Source organism: Grampus griseus (assembly GCF_964374135.1).
Source record: "Grampus griseus genome assembly, chromosome: 11".
NCBI classification, from domain to species: domain Eukaryota; kingdom Metazoa; phylum Chordata; class Mammalia; order Artiodactyla; family Delphinidae; genus Grampus; species Grampus griseus.
This window is the reverse complement of record NC_139005.1, coordinates 21,295,204-21,312,452: the sequence shown is the minus strand read 5'-3', so window position 1 is coordinate 21,312,452 and position 17,249 is coordinate 21,295,204. Positions and strand designations below refer to the sequence as shown.

At 37.9% G+C, this 17,249-nt stretch overlaps 1 protein-coding gene across 4 annotated transcripts in view; it reads left to right on the top strand.

The window, feature by feature from the left end:
* The window catches only part of ITPR2 (inositol 1,4,5-trisphosphate receptor type 2), a gene marked incomplete at its 5' end in the record, with an annotated part of 524,405 nt that overhangs the window by 272,469 nt on the left and 234,687 nt on the right, over positions 1 to 17,249 (top strand). For all 4 annotated transcript variants that reach the window (XM_082665011.1, XM_082665010.1, XM_082665012.1 and 1 more), the window contains 2 exons: positions 4,179 to 4,307; positions 5,524 to 5,644. In XM_082665011.1, the coding sequence (XP_082521137.1) occupies positions 4,179 to 4,307; positions 5,524 to 5,644 (250 nt within the window). The remainder of the gene's footprint in view (positions 1 to 4,178; positions 4,308 to 5,523; positions 5,645 to 17,249) is intronic.

Sequence of the window (17,249 nt, the reverse complement as noted above, 5' to 3'; positions counted from 1 at the left end):
ATGTTTGGAGGACAATTGGATATCAGTATGGAAAAAAACTAATCAGAATGCATGAATCGGGTCACCTACAGCAGCAAATTCAGATAGCTTTAAAAGTTAAGTAGGAGTCAACATGTGGATGGAGATGGGAGAAGGACTCCCAAAAAAACCTAGAACAAAAATGTACAGAATATTCTTTTCTTTCATGGAAGGGATTTTTCCTTCTTTATATTAAACAAATGGAAATGACCCAAATAGAAAAAAACAGTGCCTGAATGCTAAAAATTATTTTACACCATGAAATGTAATGAAAGGAATATTCTAAAGAGTCAGAATGTGAAAATACATGTGAAATGACTGCTGAAAAGTTTATTATGTAAAATACGTTTACTGATATGTAATATACAGTCATTATCCATGTTTCATTTTAAAGTGGCTTAGAGGGTTTGAATCATCTCTACGTGACAAAATATAGACATGAAATTATTATGTGAAAAATGCCCTGCCTTGTTAGCAATGTCAGAAATGCCAGATAAAATAACTTTTAGGTATCATTAAACTGGCAAAAGTCATTATAATTTACAGAGATAACAGTTCTAGCAGCAAACAGATGGCACACTCCAAGAGGTGTGGGAAGGGTTAAAGGAACCAGGAGTGACAGGGAAGCATCCAGGAATTGGTAACAATGCAAAGCTATTGCCACCCCAGGCCTGAAGGGGCAAGGGTGGCACCAGTGTTACCAGAGCCCAGAGAGAACTTGGAGACATTGCAGAAGGGCTCCAGCAGAAGCTATACCCAGAGACACAGACACTGCTGAAGCCTCAAGGAGGAGAATGGAGATTGGGATGCAGGTAGAGGCAGAGGCAGAGTAGGTACCTGACTTCTTTCTCTTCCACTCTGTGATCTTCTGCCAGTGCGTCGCATCAGCTGAACCTAACCAGAGCCCGAAAGCTAGAGCTAGTTGATGGTAATGAAGGAACATCCTGTGTATGCACAGATAGGTTGTTGATATCATTGTAAATTTATTGTTTTAGAGGATGAGCCCAGCAAGTAGTACAGAACTGTCTATATAACCTCATCTGGTGATTCCTCTTTTGGTGAAATATACCCCCAAAATCTGAAAGTAAAAATAATAATTTTGCATAATCCTGTATAATAACAATAATTGGGGGGCGGGGGGGAATCACATAAGACTCGCAGGAAAGAAATAGCTAAGAAAATAAGAAAATGATTTGTATTTTTTATCTACGTATACCTAACTAAACTCATTCCAAAAATGGATTAAAGCATGATGGTGCATTAGAGTAATGGAATAAATATAGCGTTTTGAAATAAGTGTTTAAATAATGATGGTACATGGGAATGTTTGATAGGAAATAATGGTATGTGAATAATATCTGCAAACAGAAACTTTAAAAATATATGTATTACACATAAAAATTAATTTAATATGATGTAATTTTATTTGAGCCATTTCTAATCTTTATTGGGAAGAAACAGTAAAAATAAATAAAAGACAAGATAAAGAAATATTGCTAATAATTAGGTTCCTTATTTCCTGAAAAATTTTTAAGGGCTTTAATTAAAAAAGTGGCTTCCTTATCTCTTGCCTGTCCATAATATTGCAGTGTAAGATACAGGCTCTAAAGGTGAAAAAGTTGTCATTCATCTGAGGCATAAAAAGTATCTTGAACATTATTTGAATTTCTTGTTCAAATGAATTGAGGAATAGGTTCCACACAGTTGTGTAAACCCAGAATTTCCACGACCAGGATTTTGAGGAAAGCCTTCATCTAGAAGTATTATAGATAACTTTTATTAATTAATCCACTGACTAAAGCAAATCTGTGGGGTTCTTTAGCAAATGATCAGTTGTAGGTAATGTAGTGTGATTCTATAGTAGCTCCAGAAAGCCCCGTTCAGTTGTGTGAAATGTCACTGGATGAGGAAGAAACTTCTCTGGGCTGGTTATGGTAGAATTGTTCAACTACTTACTCAACTTTAATATATTTTTATCCTATGTATCAGAAAAATTCACCATAAAAACCAGTGCTGTAAGATACTAAATGAAATAAATCCTACTTAATACCCATCATGGGAAAATCAATTTTGTATTAGATCTGGGACCACATTAAATTTTAACCTGAGGTTTGATATTCTACAAATAGAGTCTAACCCTTAGTTAAACTAAGATAAAATGAGTCCTTTCTTATTCTCTCTTATCCTTTCATTAAAAAAAAATTAATTGGTTCATTCTTTTCACAAACATTTATTGAACTTTTGTATTTACTACGCATTATGTTATGTGCTGAAACAATAACTAAAAGATGACATAACTTGACATAATTTATTTTCTTTAATTGCATCATTTTCTACAGTAACTATGGGATTAGATACACTAAAAACCTTTTAGTTCTGATGACACCCCTGTCAGGTAGGTGTCATTTAATAGATGGGGAAAAAGTGAGCTGCCCCCGACGGGAAGCGACTTAGAAGCAAAACAGACCCTGTGCTCTTCTCTCTCCATTCAGCAAACACTGTTATTTTCCAGACTGAAACATTGGGACACATGGTTTGAGGAGGGAGTTTTTGGTGAATTTGTGTGCAGAGTTTTAAAGGAATATCAGATTAAATTACGTTTCCTTACTCTTGATTAATCACCTATTGAAAAGAATAAAAAACTTATATAAAAATTCAAATTGTCTAAGAACATCTGGAACATCTGGCCACCATACTGACTCACTGTAATCTCGTGGATATTTAAACATTCTTCCTCTGCCCAGTTCTTGAGTCCTTCCTCGCACCCTATGTTCTCCCCCACTCATTCTTTTTTTATCTCCGTGCCCTTTTTTTTCACCACCCAACTTTTTTTCATTCGGTTTTAATCGTGTATCTTAGCTTTTGCAATTTGTCAACCCTGACATGTTTGGAAATTTACAGTTTGTTTAGCAGAATGACCAATTACAGCCTCATTTAATCCCACATAAAGGTCAGAGCCCATGTTCTTTGCTGATGTTCCCTTTGCTCTAGTGTCCTGTCTTCTTGCTTAGCCAACTCTGAGAAGAAGGCACGAACACACCCTCCATGCTTCCCAGATAATCTGGGGATGAACAGTCAAAATTGTTGGCAAGTTTGACCTTTTATTTTATTTATTTATTTATTATTATTTTTTTTTTTTGCGGTATGCGGGCCTCTCACTGTTGTGGCCTCTCCCGTTGCGGAGCACAGGCTCTGGACGTGCAGGCTCAGCGGCCATGGCTCACGGGCCTAGCCGCCCCGCGGCATGTGGGATCTTCCCGGACCAGGGCACGAACCCGTGTACCCTGCATCGGCAGGCAGAATCTCAACCACTGCGCTACCAGGGAAGCCCGACCTTTTCTTATCTTTCTGTTTTCCTCTCCAAATATTTTCTGTTTGCATTTTCTAATCTGAGCCAGGTATTAGAGGTGAAAATGTATAGAGAGATATGAGCCACCATTAATCACCTTCACCACTTTCTTGTACTTGTAATGACTGTTTCCTCTTTGATTTCCTCACATCAAGTGGAAAAGTGTTTTCCAGCAAAGCTAGGCTTGAGGATGGAGGGAGAAGGTTGTGTGCAGGAGGAGGGAGAAGCAGATCTGGAAGAAGGGGCTGGGGTCTGTGAAAGAATTCTGGCCCAAGGATGAAATGGCAACCAAACTTAAAGGTGAAACTACTACAGAATGATAAACTTTGAATGGATTTCAGGCAGAAATTTTTTTTTAAGTATATTTATTTAGTTATTTAGTTATTTATTGGCTGCATTGGGTCTTAGTTGTGGCATGCGGGATCTTTCATTGCGGTACGGGGCTCTTCATTTTGGTGCACAGGCTTCTCTCTAGTTGTGGCATGCAGGTTTTTTCTTCTCTGGTTGTGGCATGCAGGCTCCAGAGCACGTGGGCTCAGTAGCTGCAGCACGCGGGCTTAGTTGCCCCACGGCATGTGGGATCTTCGTTCCCCGACCAGGGATCGAACCCATCTCCCCTGCATTGGAAGTCGGATTCTTTACCACTGGACCACCAGGGAAGTCCCAGAAATGTTTTTATTCAAAGCAACTTTCAAAAGCAGAAGAAATGTTATAAACAACCATTTCATGACAATTTTTAGAAGGTTCCAGTATTGACTTATAATTCAAAGATGAGATAGAACACATTGAGTTGTTTTGTTTTTCTCTCCAGGTTTGCAACACAACTACAGACAGGAAACACGCAGACACCTTTTTGGAGAAGTGTGTTACTGAGTCAATCATGAACGTTGTGAGCGGCTTTTTTAATTCTCCCTTTTCAGACAACAGTACCAGCCTGCAGGTAATATAAACAAACAAGTACAAAAGGAGTCTGTCACACAGAATTTCTGTACCTTATTTGAGTGTAGAAAACTTCAATACGCCTGGAAGTCCTTTCCTACACTTCTCAAGATCACTCTTCTTTCCTATTATTTACTATTATGCCGCTTTCTGAGTTTCCCAAGCTTTATTTTAAATAAAGAGGCTCCATCTTCAAACTGAATTATTTTTGCTCTCCCTCTAAGCAAAAGAGGAACTTTCACATCTGTAGATTGACTGCCAAGTGTCGAAATAACTGGTAATGATTCTTTAAATGGATAGACATTTTGACTCAATAATTCCAGTTTAGTAAATCCCGAAAGAATTCGCACGAATTTATATACTAAGATTTTCATTGAAGTGTTTATAATACTTAAAAATTGACATCAACCTTAAATGTCCACAAACAGGGGAATAGCTAAATAAATTATGGTATATCTGTAGATGGCTTATTATATAGCAATTAAAAATCATGTTTTAAAAGAAAAATTGATGCCTAAGGAAAGTGATCATGAAGCAATGTAAAGTGAAACAGGCCACAAAATTGCATCATAGTGTCATCCAGGTTTGTGCGTGTAAAGAATATATGTGCATATATACATAAGAAAACTCAGGAAGTAATTATCTTAAAAATGTTGATACTGATTATCTCTCCATGTTAGGATTATTGGTGATTTTCGTTGCCAAATATTCTACAGTGATTGTGTATTGCTCTTATAAAAGTATTATTTCAGTTATACTTTTTTTAGGGAAAACTTTTGAATGAACTATTAGAATCATGTAAAATTGTTTTTGTAGGTCAAAATTGTTGTCTCCTCTACTTGCTGATCATAGGAAACAAAAACATACAAGCAGTGAAACAAACAAACCCAAAATGCCTGCTCTGTTTATACTTGGAAATAAACCAGAGATTGTAAAAATATACTTAAATCCATGTCATTGGCTTCAAGAAATGCCATATTTTCCTGATTAAGAATATAGTTAAAATAATCAGTTTTCTATAGTGTCTGGTGTGGTGCCTCTCATGAGATGGGTACAAAATAAATATTTGTTGAATGAGATGTTCATTAAGTGGCACTGAAACTTAAAAGGCACGACAGTATTTTATTTTGGTGGGCCTTTTTTGATAATGCATAGATACTGCATCAGGAGTGTTAACGGTTTAGTGACCAGTTTGCCTCTTTTCTTTCTGTTCTCAGACACATCAGCCAGTTTTTATTCAGCTGCTTCAGTCTGCCTTCAGAATTTACAATTGCACCTGGCCAAATCCGGCACAGAAAGCCTCGGTGGAGTCCTGTATCAGAACTTTGGCTGAAGTGGGTAAGTCAGAGTGTCGGATTTTACTTATTTTCACATTTTGTGAAAGAAATCAGGCTTTTGGCTAATAGGTAATACACGTAGCTTTCCAGTTTTCAACTTAAAAAGAGAGCAGGTGTGGTTTCTGTGAAGCTGAAGAGCAGTGATCAGCAAATGACTCTGAAATTGCATCCTTTTTGAGAGGGGAATATAATTGTTATATTTCTTCTTTTTAAATATTTTAAAATATATTTATTTTTAAATTATTATATTTCTAACCTTAAATTTAATATTGTATATGGTGCTTTAATATAGCTCAGTAAGATATTACACAAATGAGTTTAGTTTAATTGTTATCTCAGATTTCATTATGGAATTGTCTTGTCTGTTAAGTAGCCTGATTTATTAACATCTTCATGTGGCAGGAGGACTTTTTGAGGGGTTTTTAGTTTTCTAATTTTGTGTGAAATTCATCAGTATTCATTGAGGCTCTGTTATGCATACAAGGCTTCAGAAATTCCAAATAAAATGGAATGCAAGGGGATAACAGCTAAGGGAAGGTTAGTACATTGTAGGAAGAATTTCTCATAGAGTCCTCTTTTTTTTAAATAAAGTTAATTAGGGCTGTCAGGAAGGAGGAGGGAAAAGAAATATGGACTGGGCTGGACTTCAAAAAACAAACAGAAGAGCTGGATCATTCTCTCAACTACAGGTGGTTCTGCAGGCATTGGGAAGGGCAGCTTATAGTGTGTTTCATTATCGTGGTCATCATCACTGCTGACATTTGTCAGTGCACACCATTTGCAATGCTAAGCAATTCACACATATTATCTTATTTAATCCTTAGGTAGGCTCGTTGATTATTTACATTTTACAGTTGAGGAAACAGAATTATCTAGATTAGGTAACTTGGCCAGGGTTATGCTATGTGCTCAGTAAATATTTGATAAATGAATAAATGGTTTAACTAATTAATGACCACATAAAATATTTTTAGTCTTTTCTCCCCATCTGCAATTTGGTTTAAGTAACTTAATATTAACAAAATTTAATGATGGCTCAATTTTAATTTGAGTACATTCAAAAGCAGTTATAACCCAAGAGGATCAATTGAAAATTATTAAAACTAAGAGATTAATAGAGTTCATCTAGGTGATTAATTATAAATAAGTATTAAACTTGGTAGATTTTCTATATATCCAAAAGGGAGAAAAAATGTGAAAATGATATGTCACAACAGCAATAGAAATAGTAATTACTTAAGAGAAAACTTAAGAAACATAAGAGAATAAAATTATATTGCTATTTTGAGGGATATGAAAGATTTTAATAAATGGAGAGCTATACTATTTCTGGATTTCAAAATTCAACTTGTAAGGATGCCAGTTCTCCTCAAAATTATAATTTTAATGCTTTACATCCGAGACCCCTCCTTTGCACTCACCCTCCCCTCGTCACGGCCCACTCGGGCTTAGGCACCCCAGGTAGGGCCACGCCCCACAAAGATGCATCCTCTGGTAGCTTGGCCTTTGCCACCTTCCTGCAGTTCCCACTGGTCCACGTCACCCTGCTGCTCTGAGGGACGGCCTCTCCTCCCGGGTGGCCTCTGGCTCTGTGCTGGGTCACTCATTTGCATGAATACCCTTATCACCTTTGACGTGGCGCCAGGCTGTCCCCTGCCATGGACGCCCTCCTCACCCGACTCAAGTCTAATTCTCCACTCCCGGCAGCCTCCTGTGCACCTGCCTTCCACTCCTTTCTGGACTCGAGTGCTCTGGACCACCTCGGCCCCTAGCACTCCTTGTCCAACGCTGGCATTTGACTTTGCTCTGCTCCTCCTCCAGGTTTTAGGACAGAATAGTTCAGGAGGGGAAGGGAAGAGGTAAAGGAAGAGGCCACCATATGCGTTGCCATAAAATAAAGAAGGACACAGAAGAGAACCTAAATTTTATTTTAAAAAGTTGCACATAGGGCTTCCCTGGTGGCGCAGTGGTTGAGAGTCCGCCTGCCGATGCAGGGGACACGGATTCGTGCCCAGTCCGGGAGGATCCCACGTGCCGCGGAGCGGCTGGGCCCGTGAGCCATGGCCGCTGAGCCTGCGCGTCCAGAGCCTGTGCTCCGCAACGGGAGAGGCCACAACAGTGAGAGGCCTGCGTACCGCAAAAAAAAAAAAAAAAAAAAGTTGCACATAGCAAAATGTCCGGCAGGATATCAATAAAGAAATAACATGGTATCTCTGGCTGGTGGAATTATAAGTCAGTCTGGTTCTGTTGTTCTTGCTTTCCTTTAACTTCTGAGTTCTTAATAATATACTTTTCAAGTTATGATAAAACAGTATTAAAAGCATCTTCATTTGGACCAAATCAGCTGGGAAATATACTAACCATCAAAAACTAAAATCTGAAGGAAAAGCAAAGAAATGTGATGCTGCTGTTTACTTTACATAGGGATACATTGTGTTTGCTGCCAAGTACATTTCTATATTTTACATTTTAAGGCAGTCCCCCCTCTTCCTCCTCCCCCCCCTTTTTTTTTTTTTTTGCGGTACGCGGGCCTCTCACTGTTGTGGCCTCTCCTGTTGCGGAGTACAGGCTCCGGACGCGCAGGCTCAGCCGCTCCGCGGCATGTGGGATCCTCCCAGACCGGGGCAGGAACCGTGTCCTCTGCATCGGCAGGCGGACTCTCAACCACTGCGCCACGAGGGAAGCCCCTCTCCTCCCCTTTTTTCTCCTCTTTTTTCCTTCTGCTCTTGCTCCCTCAGTACTTAGTAAATGCATTGAGGGAAGACACCAGTTGGCCCTACCCGGGGCACAGAGGGCATGCTGTTCACACCACTTGCAAATTGAGAGGCGAAGAGCTTTGAGCCACAAGTGAGATTCCATGCTGTGCTTTCCTTCCGAGTTGCAAGTTGCTGCTTCAGTGGTGTTCCCTGTGTACTCACATCAGCTCTTGCAGAGCAGGATGGCAGAGCTTTGGGGGTTTAAAACAGTCACTGAAACTGGATCAGGCTAAAGATTCTTTCATTCCATTTTCTACCAGTTCCTCGACTGTTTATGATTTAACAGGAAATTTTAGTCTCTTTGTATGCTAAAAGACATATGTGATAGGAAGTCTAAAAAATAATTATATCTAAGTCTACAATCAGGGTAGGTTTGGAAGAGTGATGTATTGGTATAAAATCTGTTTTATCTTTGTGAACATTTTTTTTAATTGAAGTATAGTTGATTTACAATGTTTCAGGTATATAGCAAAGTGATTCAGCTATACATAAATATACATATTCTTTTTCATATTCTTTTCCATTCTGGTTTATTATAGGATATTGAATATAGTTCCCTGTGCTATATAGTAGGATCTTGTTGGTTATCTATTTTATATATAGTACTGTGTATCTGTTAATCCCAAATTCCTAATTTATCCCTCTGTTACCCCTTTCCCCTTTGCTAAACATAAGTTTGTTTTCTCTGTCTGTGAGTCTGTTTCTGTTTTGTAAATAAGTTCATTTGTATCATATTTTAGATTCCACATGTAAGTGATATCAAATGATATTTGTCTTTCCCTGTCTGACTTACTTCACTTAGTATGATAATCTCTAGGTCCGCCCATGTTGCTGCAAATGGCAAGCCTGTTTTCTTCCGCTTCCTTGTTTGTTGTTTCCACCTGAACAGTTAGGAAGCTATGGACATTCCATTCCCGCTATCCCCCGCATTTGTACTTCCCCCCCCTTCTCCTCCATAATGGCCTAGTTTGACCCCACTTTGCTTCCTTTTTGGACCACTGTAGGCATTCAATGTTCTTTCCTTCTGTCTTTCTTCACTTAAATCTGCTACCAGAATAATCTTCTTGAAGTGAAATTCTCTCTGTTGGTTTAAAAACATCAACAACAAAGTCCTCAGCCTTCAGCAGCATACCTTTGTCTAACAAACTAAGGATGGATTCCTCGTTGCAATGTTTGTGGCCTCCACAGCCCTACCTCCTCTTTTGACCTTGCTCACTGCTTCTCATCCCCACCCAGCAAACTGAACTATTATGCCCCAGGCATTGCTCACACTATAACTTTCTTTCTCCAGTTTCCACCATTGCCATCTCTCAGCATCTTTTCCATTACTCAAAAAAATTCTTTGTCCAAATTCCTCCATAAAAGCCATTTCTGACTCCCAGGTCCAGATCTGAACTCACCCTCATTTGGCCGTTTATACTTTTCTTACGGTCTTTACTGTATCCTAGCTTACGTCGTCATAGGTATTAATCTACTAGATTTTGAGGGGCAATGACTATGAAGTATCTGTCAAAAAGACATTAATAAAAGCTATTGTCTAGGATAAAAAAGGTGGAAAGCAAATTCTGCTATGCAATGGGTAGGCCACATCTTTTTTTATTTGTTGGTGGATGCTTTTTATGGAAAAACACATAACCAAAATGAGAGACATTCAGAAGTGAGCACCCATAGTAGTAAAGGGATCTAAACCCCTCTTATTTGTGTAGTGATTGAAAACATTTGAAATATTTAGACAAAGAAAAGAAATCCTAGGGGGAACATAATTATTTTCCAACACTTCAAGGTGTGAATGGACTTCTTTTACAGGTTCCCAGGAATAGGATTATAATTAACATATGGTAGCTGCAAGAGGCAGATTTTTGTCCCGTTGTAAAGAATAACTGTTTTACAGTTAGTAATCTTAAAACCTTGGGAGTCACATATGATTCTTCCCTTTTGTTCACTTGCATTAAATACAATAGCAAGTTCTATTGGTTCCACTTCTAAAATACACCTTTTTTTGTGTTCTCTTGTGGGGCACCCTTGTCCAAATATACCATAATCTGACACGGATTACAGAAGAGTCTCCTTGCTGAACTCCCCACCTCTCCAGTCTCACTACAATCCATTCCCTACACAATAATTAGAGTGATCTTAAAATGTAAATCAAACCCTATCTTTCACCTATGTAAAACTCTCCATTTCACTGAAGATGCCTATACCTTATCATGACTTAGAAAGCCCTTCATCATCTGAGCTTCATCTACTACTCCTTTCCCCCATTTCCCTACCCTCACTTCACCCACACTGGCCTTCATTCTGTCTCTCATCTACAAGCCTTTTTCTCATCGTAGGGCATTTGCGTGTGCTGTTCCCACTATTTGGATCCTTATCTCCCAGGTGGTCACGTGTTCAAAAGTGCTCAGTGAAGTGTTGCAGCTCCCCCCATCCTATCTTACTGTCTTAGCACTATTTGAAAGCACCTTGTTTGTTTGCTTCTTTGTTGTCAGCTTCTCCCATTAGAGCATAAACTATGAAAGCAGGGACTTTGCTTTATTCACTGATCACTACTGCCTAAAAGTGTCTGGTTCTGATGAAGCCGGTTTATGAATGTTGTTGACTGACAATAATTCATGAGCTAGATATTTCGCAGATAGTGAAATTTAGGAATAGAAAGGTTAAATAACTTGCCCAATTAACAAGTAGTTGAGTTGGATTTGAAATCCAGGTTCCTCTGAGTGTCATATCTTAGAAGTCATATCTTAGGAAGCCCTGACATATAAACTAGAACTATGGCAGTCTGGCTTGCTGGTAGGGAGCTGTCTGAAATTTTATAACTCAGGTGCAATGTCATTTCCGTGTTTCAGCAACTCTTTAAGAATACAAAAGGGCATTATTATAATTCAAATATGTAAGAATTTATAGTTATAAAACAAAGAATATACATATTTAAGAAAAATATTACAAGTCGGGAGAATACTTAGTTTTTATAAAGCAAATTTCCAGTGCATTTACAAATTGGTAAACATACTCCTATACATACAAATAGCTATTATATTATCTATTATAGTGACATTTATATAACAGTTTTCAGTTTGTAAAGTGCTCTCAAGTACATTGGTTCAACTCATCTATCATCAAAAGTATTTCACTCTCTTCCATATTTGTACATTGGACACAAAAGGTAGTTAAAACAGCAAAAGTATTTACTAAATTAGCACTTACCTGGCTGGGAGTAGAGAGCATTTATTAGTGATAGACATTGTGGTAAACCCTATGATGTGGACATAATTCTTAGCCCCATTTTACAGATGCAAACATGAAGTTAGCAAGGTTAGACAGCTTGCTGGGTCACACAGGCAGGTGTGAACCCCTTCTAGACTGACATGTTAGCAGGCATTTGTGATGCTCTACTATCACAAATAAGTTTAAGTAAACATTGTTTTATACCTTTAAAGTACGAAATATTGATCAAGATGTTAATGCCCTTGGTCAGTTACTGTTCCTCAGTTTATTCATTTATATAAAATACAATAGCACGTGTTAGAAGTACTTCAAGAAAAAGCATCCAAGGATTACTCCCATGTTACTTCACTTAAAAAAGAATTTTGTTCCATGTGTTTCATAATCTTCAAATGATTTAGGGGGATTAATATTGGGTACTTTGTTGGAAACATAATCATTTTTTCCACATGGAAATTCTGTAAAATATCTTGTACAAATGGTTTGAATAATGAACATCCATCTTCAAGCCAGTTGTTTCCCCCCCAAATTCGAATGTGTGTAAATCATTAATTCTTTGAGAAGAGAAATTCAGTCTTTATTAAAACAAACATGTCTATTTTCATCTATCTAGATGTTATGGCTGATTGTATAAAGAGCTTGACATAATACATCCCTGTAATTATGGTTTTAAAGTAATAATGGAAATATAAAAACTCCATTATTAATTAATTAATTTATGGCTGCGCTGCATGGCATGTGGGATCTTAGTTCCCCAACCAGGGATCGAACCCATGCCCCCTGCAGTGGAAGCGCACAGTCTTAACCACTGGACCACCAGGGAAGTCCCTCCATTATTACTTTAAAAAAATTAAATATGAATGAGTCAGAAGACAGGGCAAAATCTTATAAAGGTTTTCACTTATTTATTAATTGAACTATTTATAATGAACCATCATTACCTGAAAGGCATTATTCTAGTTGTAAGGGAACTGCAGTCTGTCAAACCATATTTCCTGCCCTCAATGAATTTCTAGTACATTGGGGGTAGATGTAACATGTATAGAAATCACAAAGCAGAATAAAACTAAGTACCTTATCTGTTACAAATTTCTAGAGCCTGACACTGTGCCTAGAGCATGATAGGTACTCAGTGAATATTTATTGTATGAACAAAATACCTGGGTGAATACAAAGAAATGAGTGAATATCCTTTTCTTGTCATTGGCTGCATGATATCCTATTGTGTGCCTATATTCTAATTTATTTAACCCCACTGTTGGTTATTTATGTTGTTTCCAGTCATTTTGCTCATGAGGAAGAATAAGGTAAACACCTAAAGGTAGAATTTCTGGGTATTCTAATTTTGACAGATGCTGCCCTCTGTAGAGGTTGTTCAATTTATATGCCACAAGCAATGTAGGAGAGTGTCTTTCTCCTTGATAATGTGCTATGTTATCAGATTCTTACATATTTGCAAATCTTATATATAAAAGTATTGTTATAGTTTTAACGTCTGTTTCTCTTCTTATGAGTGAGGGAAAACAAAACCTTTCCATATGATTGATTCATTGGTATTTTCTGTGAACTGTCACTTTTTGTGTTTTGCTCACTTTTCCTGAAGGCTTTGTTTTTCTCGATAGTTTGGATAGCCCTTTATTTCTTAAGAAAATGAGCTCTTTGCCTGTAAGTAGCCAATATTTTTTCTCAATTTTTCATTTGTCATTTCAATATTTTTTGGCATGCAGGAATTTCTTTTCTTTTTTTTATAAACATTTATTTTATTCATTTATTTTTGGCTGCATTGGGTCTTCTTTGCTGCACGCTGGCTTTCTCCAGTTGCGGCGAGCAGGGTCTACTCTTCGTTGTGGTGCATGGGCTTCTCATTGCAGTGGCTTCTCTTGTTGTGGAGCACGGGCTGTAGGGCGCATGGGCTTCAGTAGTTGTAGCACGGGGGCTCAGTAGTTGTGGCTTGCGGGCTGTAGAGCAGAGGCTCAGTAGTTGTGGTGCACGGGCTTAGTTGCTCCACGGCATGTGGGATCTTCCCAAACCAGGGCTCAAACCTGTGTCCCCTGCATTGGCAGGCGGATTCTTAACCACTGCACCACCAGGGAAGCCCAGAAATTTATTTTCTTTTAGGCATTTTAGGTTTTCTTTCATCTTCAGAGTGGCCTTGATCAGTATAAGATGCTGTTTCTTAATTCCCATTGAGAATTTTCATGTTTTTAGTTTCTCTGTCTGTTTGTGTTTTTGGTACGATTGTTTACAATTTTGAGTTATCTGGAATATATTTAGTTGTAAGGTATAAGATATGGAATTAACTTAATTTTTTCCAGATGACTAGTCACGTGTGCCAATACTAGTTCTTGCACAACCATAAAATTATATATATTTTTTTATTGAGGTAAAATTGATATAGAACAATGTATTAGTTTCAAGTATGCAACATAATAATTTGATATTTGTATACACTACAAAGTGATCATCACAATAAGTATAGTTTCTATCCGTCACCATGCAGTCGACCCCCTTCACTCTTTTCACCCACCTCCTAACCCCCTTCTCCTCTGATAACCACTGATCTGTTCTCTGTATCCATGAGTTTTGTTTTGATTTGTTTGTTCATTTGTTTCGATTTTTAGATTCCATGTATAAGTGAAATCATGTGATGTTTGTCTTTCTCTGTCTGATTTATTTCATTTAGCATAATAACCTCAAGATCCATCCATGTTGTTCCAAATGGCAAGATTTCCTTCTTTTTTATGGCTGAATAGTATTCCATTGTATGTGTGTATATATGTTTTATATATATATATAAAAGATATCTTCTTTATCCATTCATTAATTGATGAACACTTAGGTTGTTTCCATATCTTGGCTATTGTAAATAATGCTGCACTGAACATGAGGGTGTGTATATCTTTTGGGGTTAGTGCCTTCGTTTTCTTCGGATAAATACCCAGAAGTAGAATAAGTGGATTATATGGTAGTTCTATTTTTAATTTTTAAGAAACCTCCATACTGTTGTTTTTCATAGTGGCTGCACCGATTTATATACCAACAGTGCAAAAGGATTCCCTTTTCTCCACATCCTGTTTAACACCTGTAATACAATTGTTTTATTTATTCAATTTAGGGGTTAATTAAGTATAGTTTGAGTACCAAACAAGAAAGATACATTTTGTGTTTTTAGTGTTCTTTGTATTTAAGAACACTAGTGTTTTGGTACAGATTTATCCTGGATATTTTGACATGATTCAGAACCCCATTATACCTTCCTTGTGCACCAGCTGTCCTTGCTCTTGCGGACCTGTACAGGAGAGCTTGACAATAAATGAAGCGTTATAATTACTGCTCACACTTTCTGTTGCCTTTTCCCCCTGCCTGTCAGTTTATCTCTCTAAGCATTTTTTTTCCTGTCAGTTTATCTCTCTAAGCATTTTTTTTCCATGGCACTTACCACTGCAGTATGTGTGTTCTCAGAGATTTTTGGTCTGGCAGTTACCACCAGTAATTTTGTCTAATTTAAAAATTCCACACAATATGCAAGACTTAATGAATAATAATTAGCAATAGATTTCAATTACATCTTAAAATCACTGCAAAGTCTTGTCTTATCTAGAGAATTTTCAGGATTTGTAAGCCTAATTAGTTGGTTAGCCCAATAATCACAATACCTGTGAAGAAAGATAGCGCATTTTAGAGAACTGTCGCTGCGCAGAGCTCTATAAAAGGTGAATTAATAACAACCCATCCTCTCTCTTATTAGTTTTTAAAGAACTCCATATGCTTATTCTCTGGCAAAATACCCTTAACAAGATAGTATCTTAGCTGAAGTCCAACTTAGGAGTGAAACAGGAACACTTATTTTTTAAACATCTTAAACTTCAATGTGACCACTAAAACACAGAAGTTGGAGTTAATGCTACGTGCCCAAAGAATAACTGACTGTTGGTAAATTCCTTAGTTTTTCCTTATTGGGGGTGGGGAGGTGGGGTAACCATTAACCCCAAGAATTCGTCCTAGTTCACATTGCAATATACTATTTATATCAGAATTTTTTCTAGCTAAATAAAAGGAAGCTAAGTTTGAATCATATTTTTGGTTGCATTTGAAAAATATTATTCTAGTTATTAATGGTCTTGTAAGTGAGATCATGAATTAATTCCTTTCTTTTCCTAGTCACAATCTTCTGCTTTAATTTTTAAACAATATATAGAAAGCTGAATTAGCACTGTTAACTTTTTATTTTATTTTTTATTTTTAGCTGTGTTGGGTCTTCGTTTCTGTGCGAGGGCTTTCTCTAGTTGTGGCAAGCGGGGGCCACTCTTCATCGCGGTGCACGGGCCTCTCACTATCGCGGCCTCTCTTGCTGCGGAGCACAGGCTCCAGATGCGCAGGCTCAGTAGTTGTGGCTCACGAGTCTAGTTGCTCCGTGGCATGTGGGATCCTCCCAGACCAGGGCTCGAACCCGTGTCCCCTGCATTAGCAGGCAGATTCTCAACCACTGCGCCACCAGGGAAGCCCAACACTGTCAACTTTGCTTTCAAATTAATCTCTATAATATTTTGACAGTACAGAGAATCTATTTCAGGCCATGTCTTTAATGGTATTAATATTTTTACAATTGCTTGAAAAAGTTTCGTCATTATCTACACAGCTGACTTATTTTAACTCAAATCCTTTCCCCAGTTGCATAGTTAATTTTCTTTTATTGCCTAGAAATTGTGATTTAGCCTTTGGCTAGAGTTTACCTTTGGGCATGAGAAAGTAGGGTTTACTTTAGCCAGTTAATTTATATCGTGCAATCTGTGCTAAGACAAGAGACTAGAAAATACCACCTAGAGTGGTACAGTTTGGGAGACCAAAAAAACCCTTTCAGTAAACTTTGGGATGGTGGAGTCTTCTCATTCTGGTTTGTCCCTGCTGCTGGCCATAGTGGAATAGTGGCAGCAGCTCATAGATGCATGAGGTAGGGGTGCGGGGGTGAGACTTCCCTGACCACACTGATAGGAGGGCTGCACTGCTAGGAATAACAGAGGTGCTACCATCGGATTCCATTCCCACTGATATCATTAGAATACTCCTTGAGCACGTCTTCATGTAAGTGACGTTCATAGCAACAAATGCTCACTTGTTGGTTAGTTGTATCTAACGTACCTGTTTCCTAAAGGGGAGGTAAGTCTACCCCCCCCCAACTTTGTTTAAACATGAGCGAAAACTTTGTTGTAATAAGTTTTGAGCAACTTTCAGTTTTACAATTTTCGTTATTTTCTGTTGCTTAAAAAATAACATATAAGAAGTATTGTCTTCTGTTTGACTTTGAATGTTTAGAGCAAACCCAGTTTATAAGTGAAACAGCCATAAAAGGATGAAAGTCTCGCTGGGATTTGATCATGGTGCAGGATTAAGTATTTATTAAAATATGTGCAGCCTGGACTTTTCAAGGCTGTCGGTCCTTCAGATGGGACAGGAGTGCAGTTGCTTTGCTGTGAGTGATGGACAGAAACAGAGACATTGTATGCTTTGGAAAGGGAAATTTATAATGAATATTAGGAAAACATTCACTACGGAAATTTGGGCAGTGGTGCAATTGATCGTTAGGGTTGCCTTAGAGCTGTCATTATTTCCTTAATGCTTCAGCTTGAG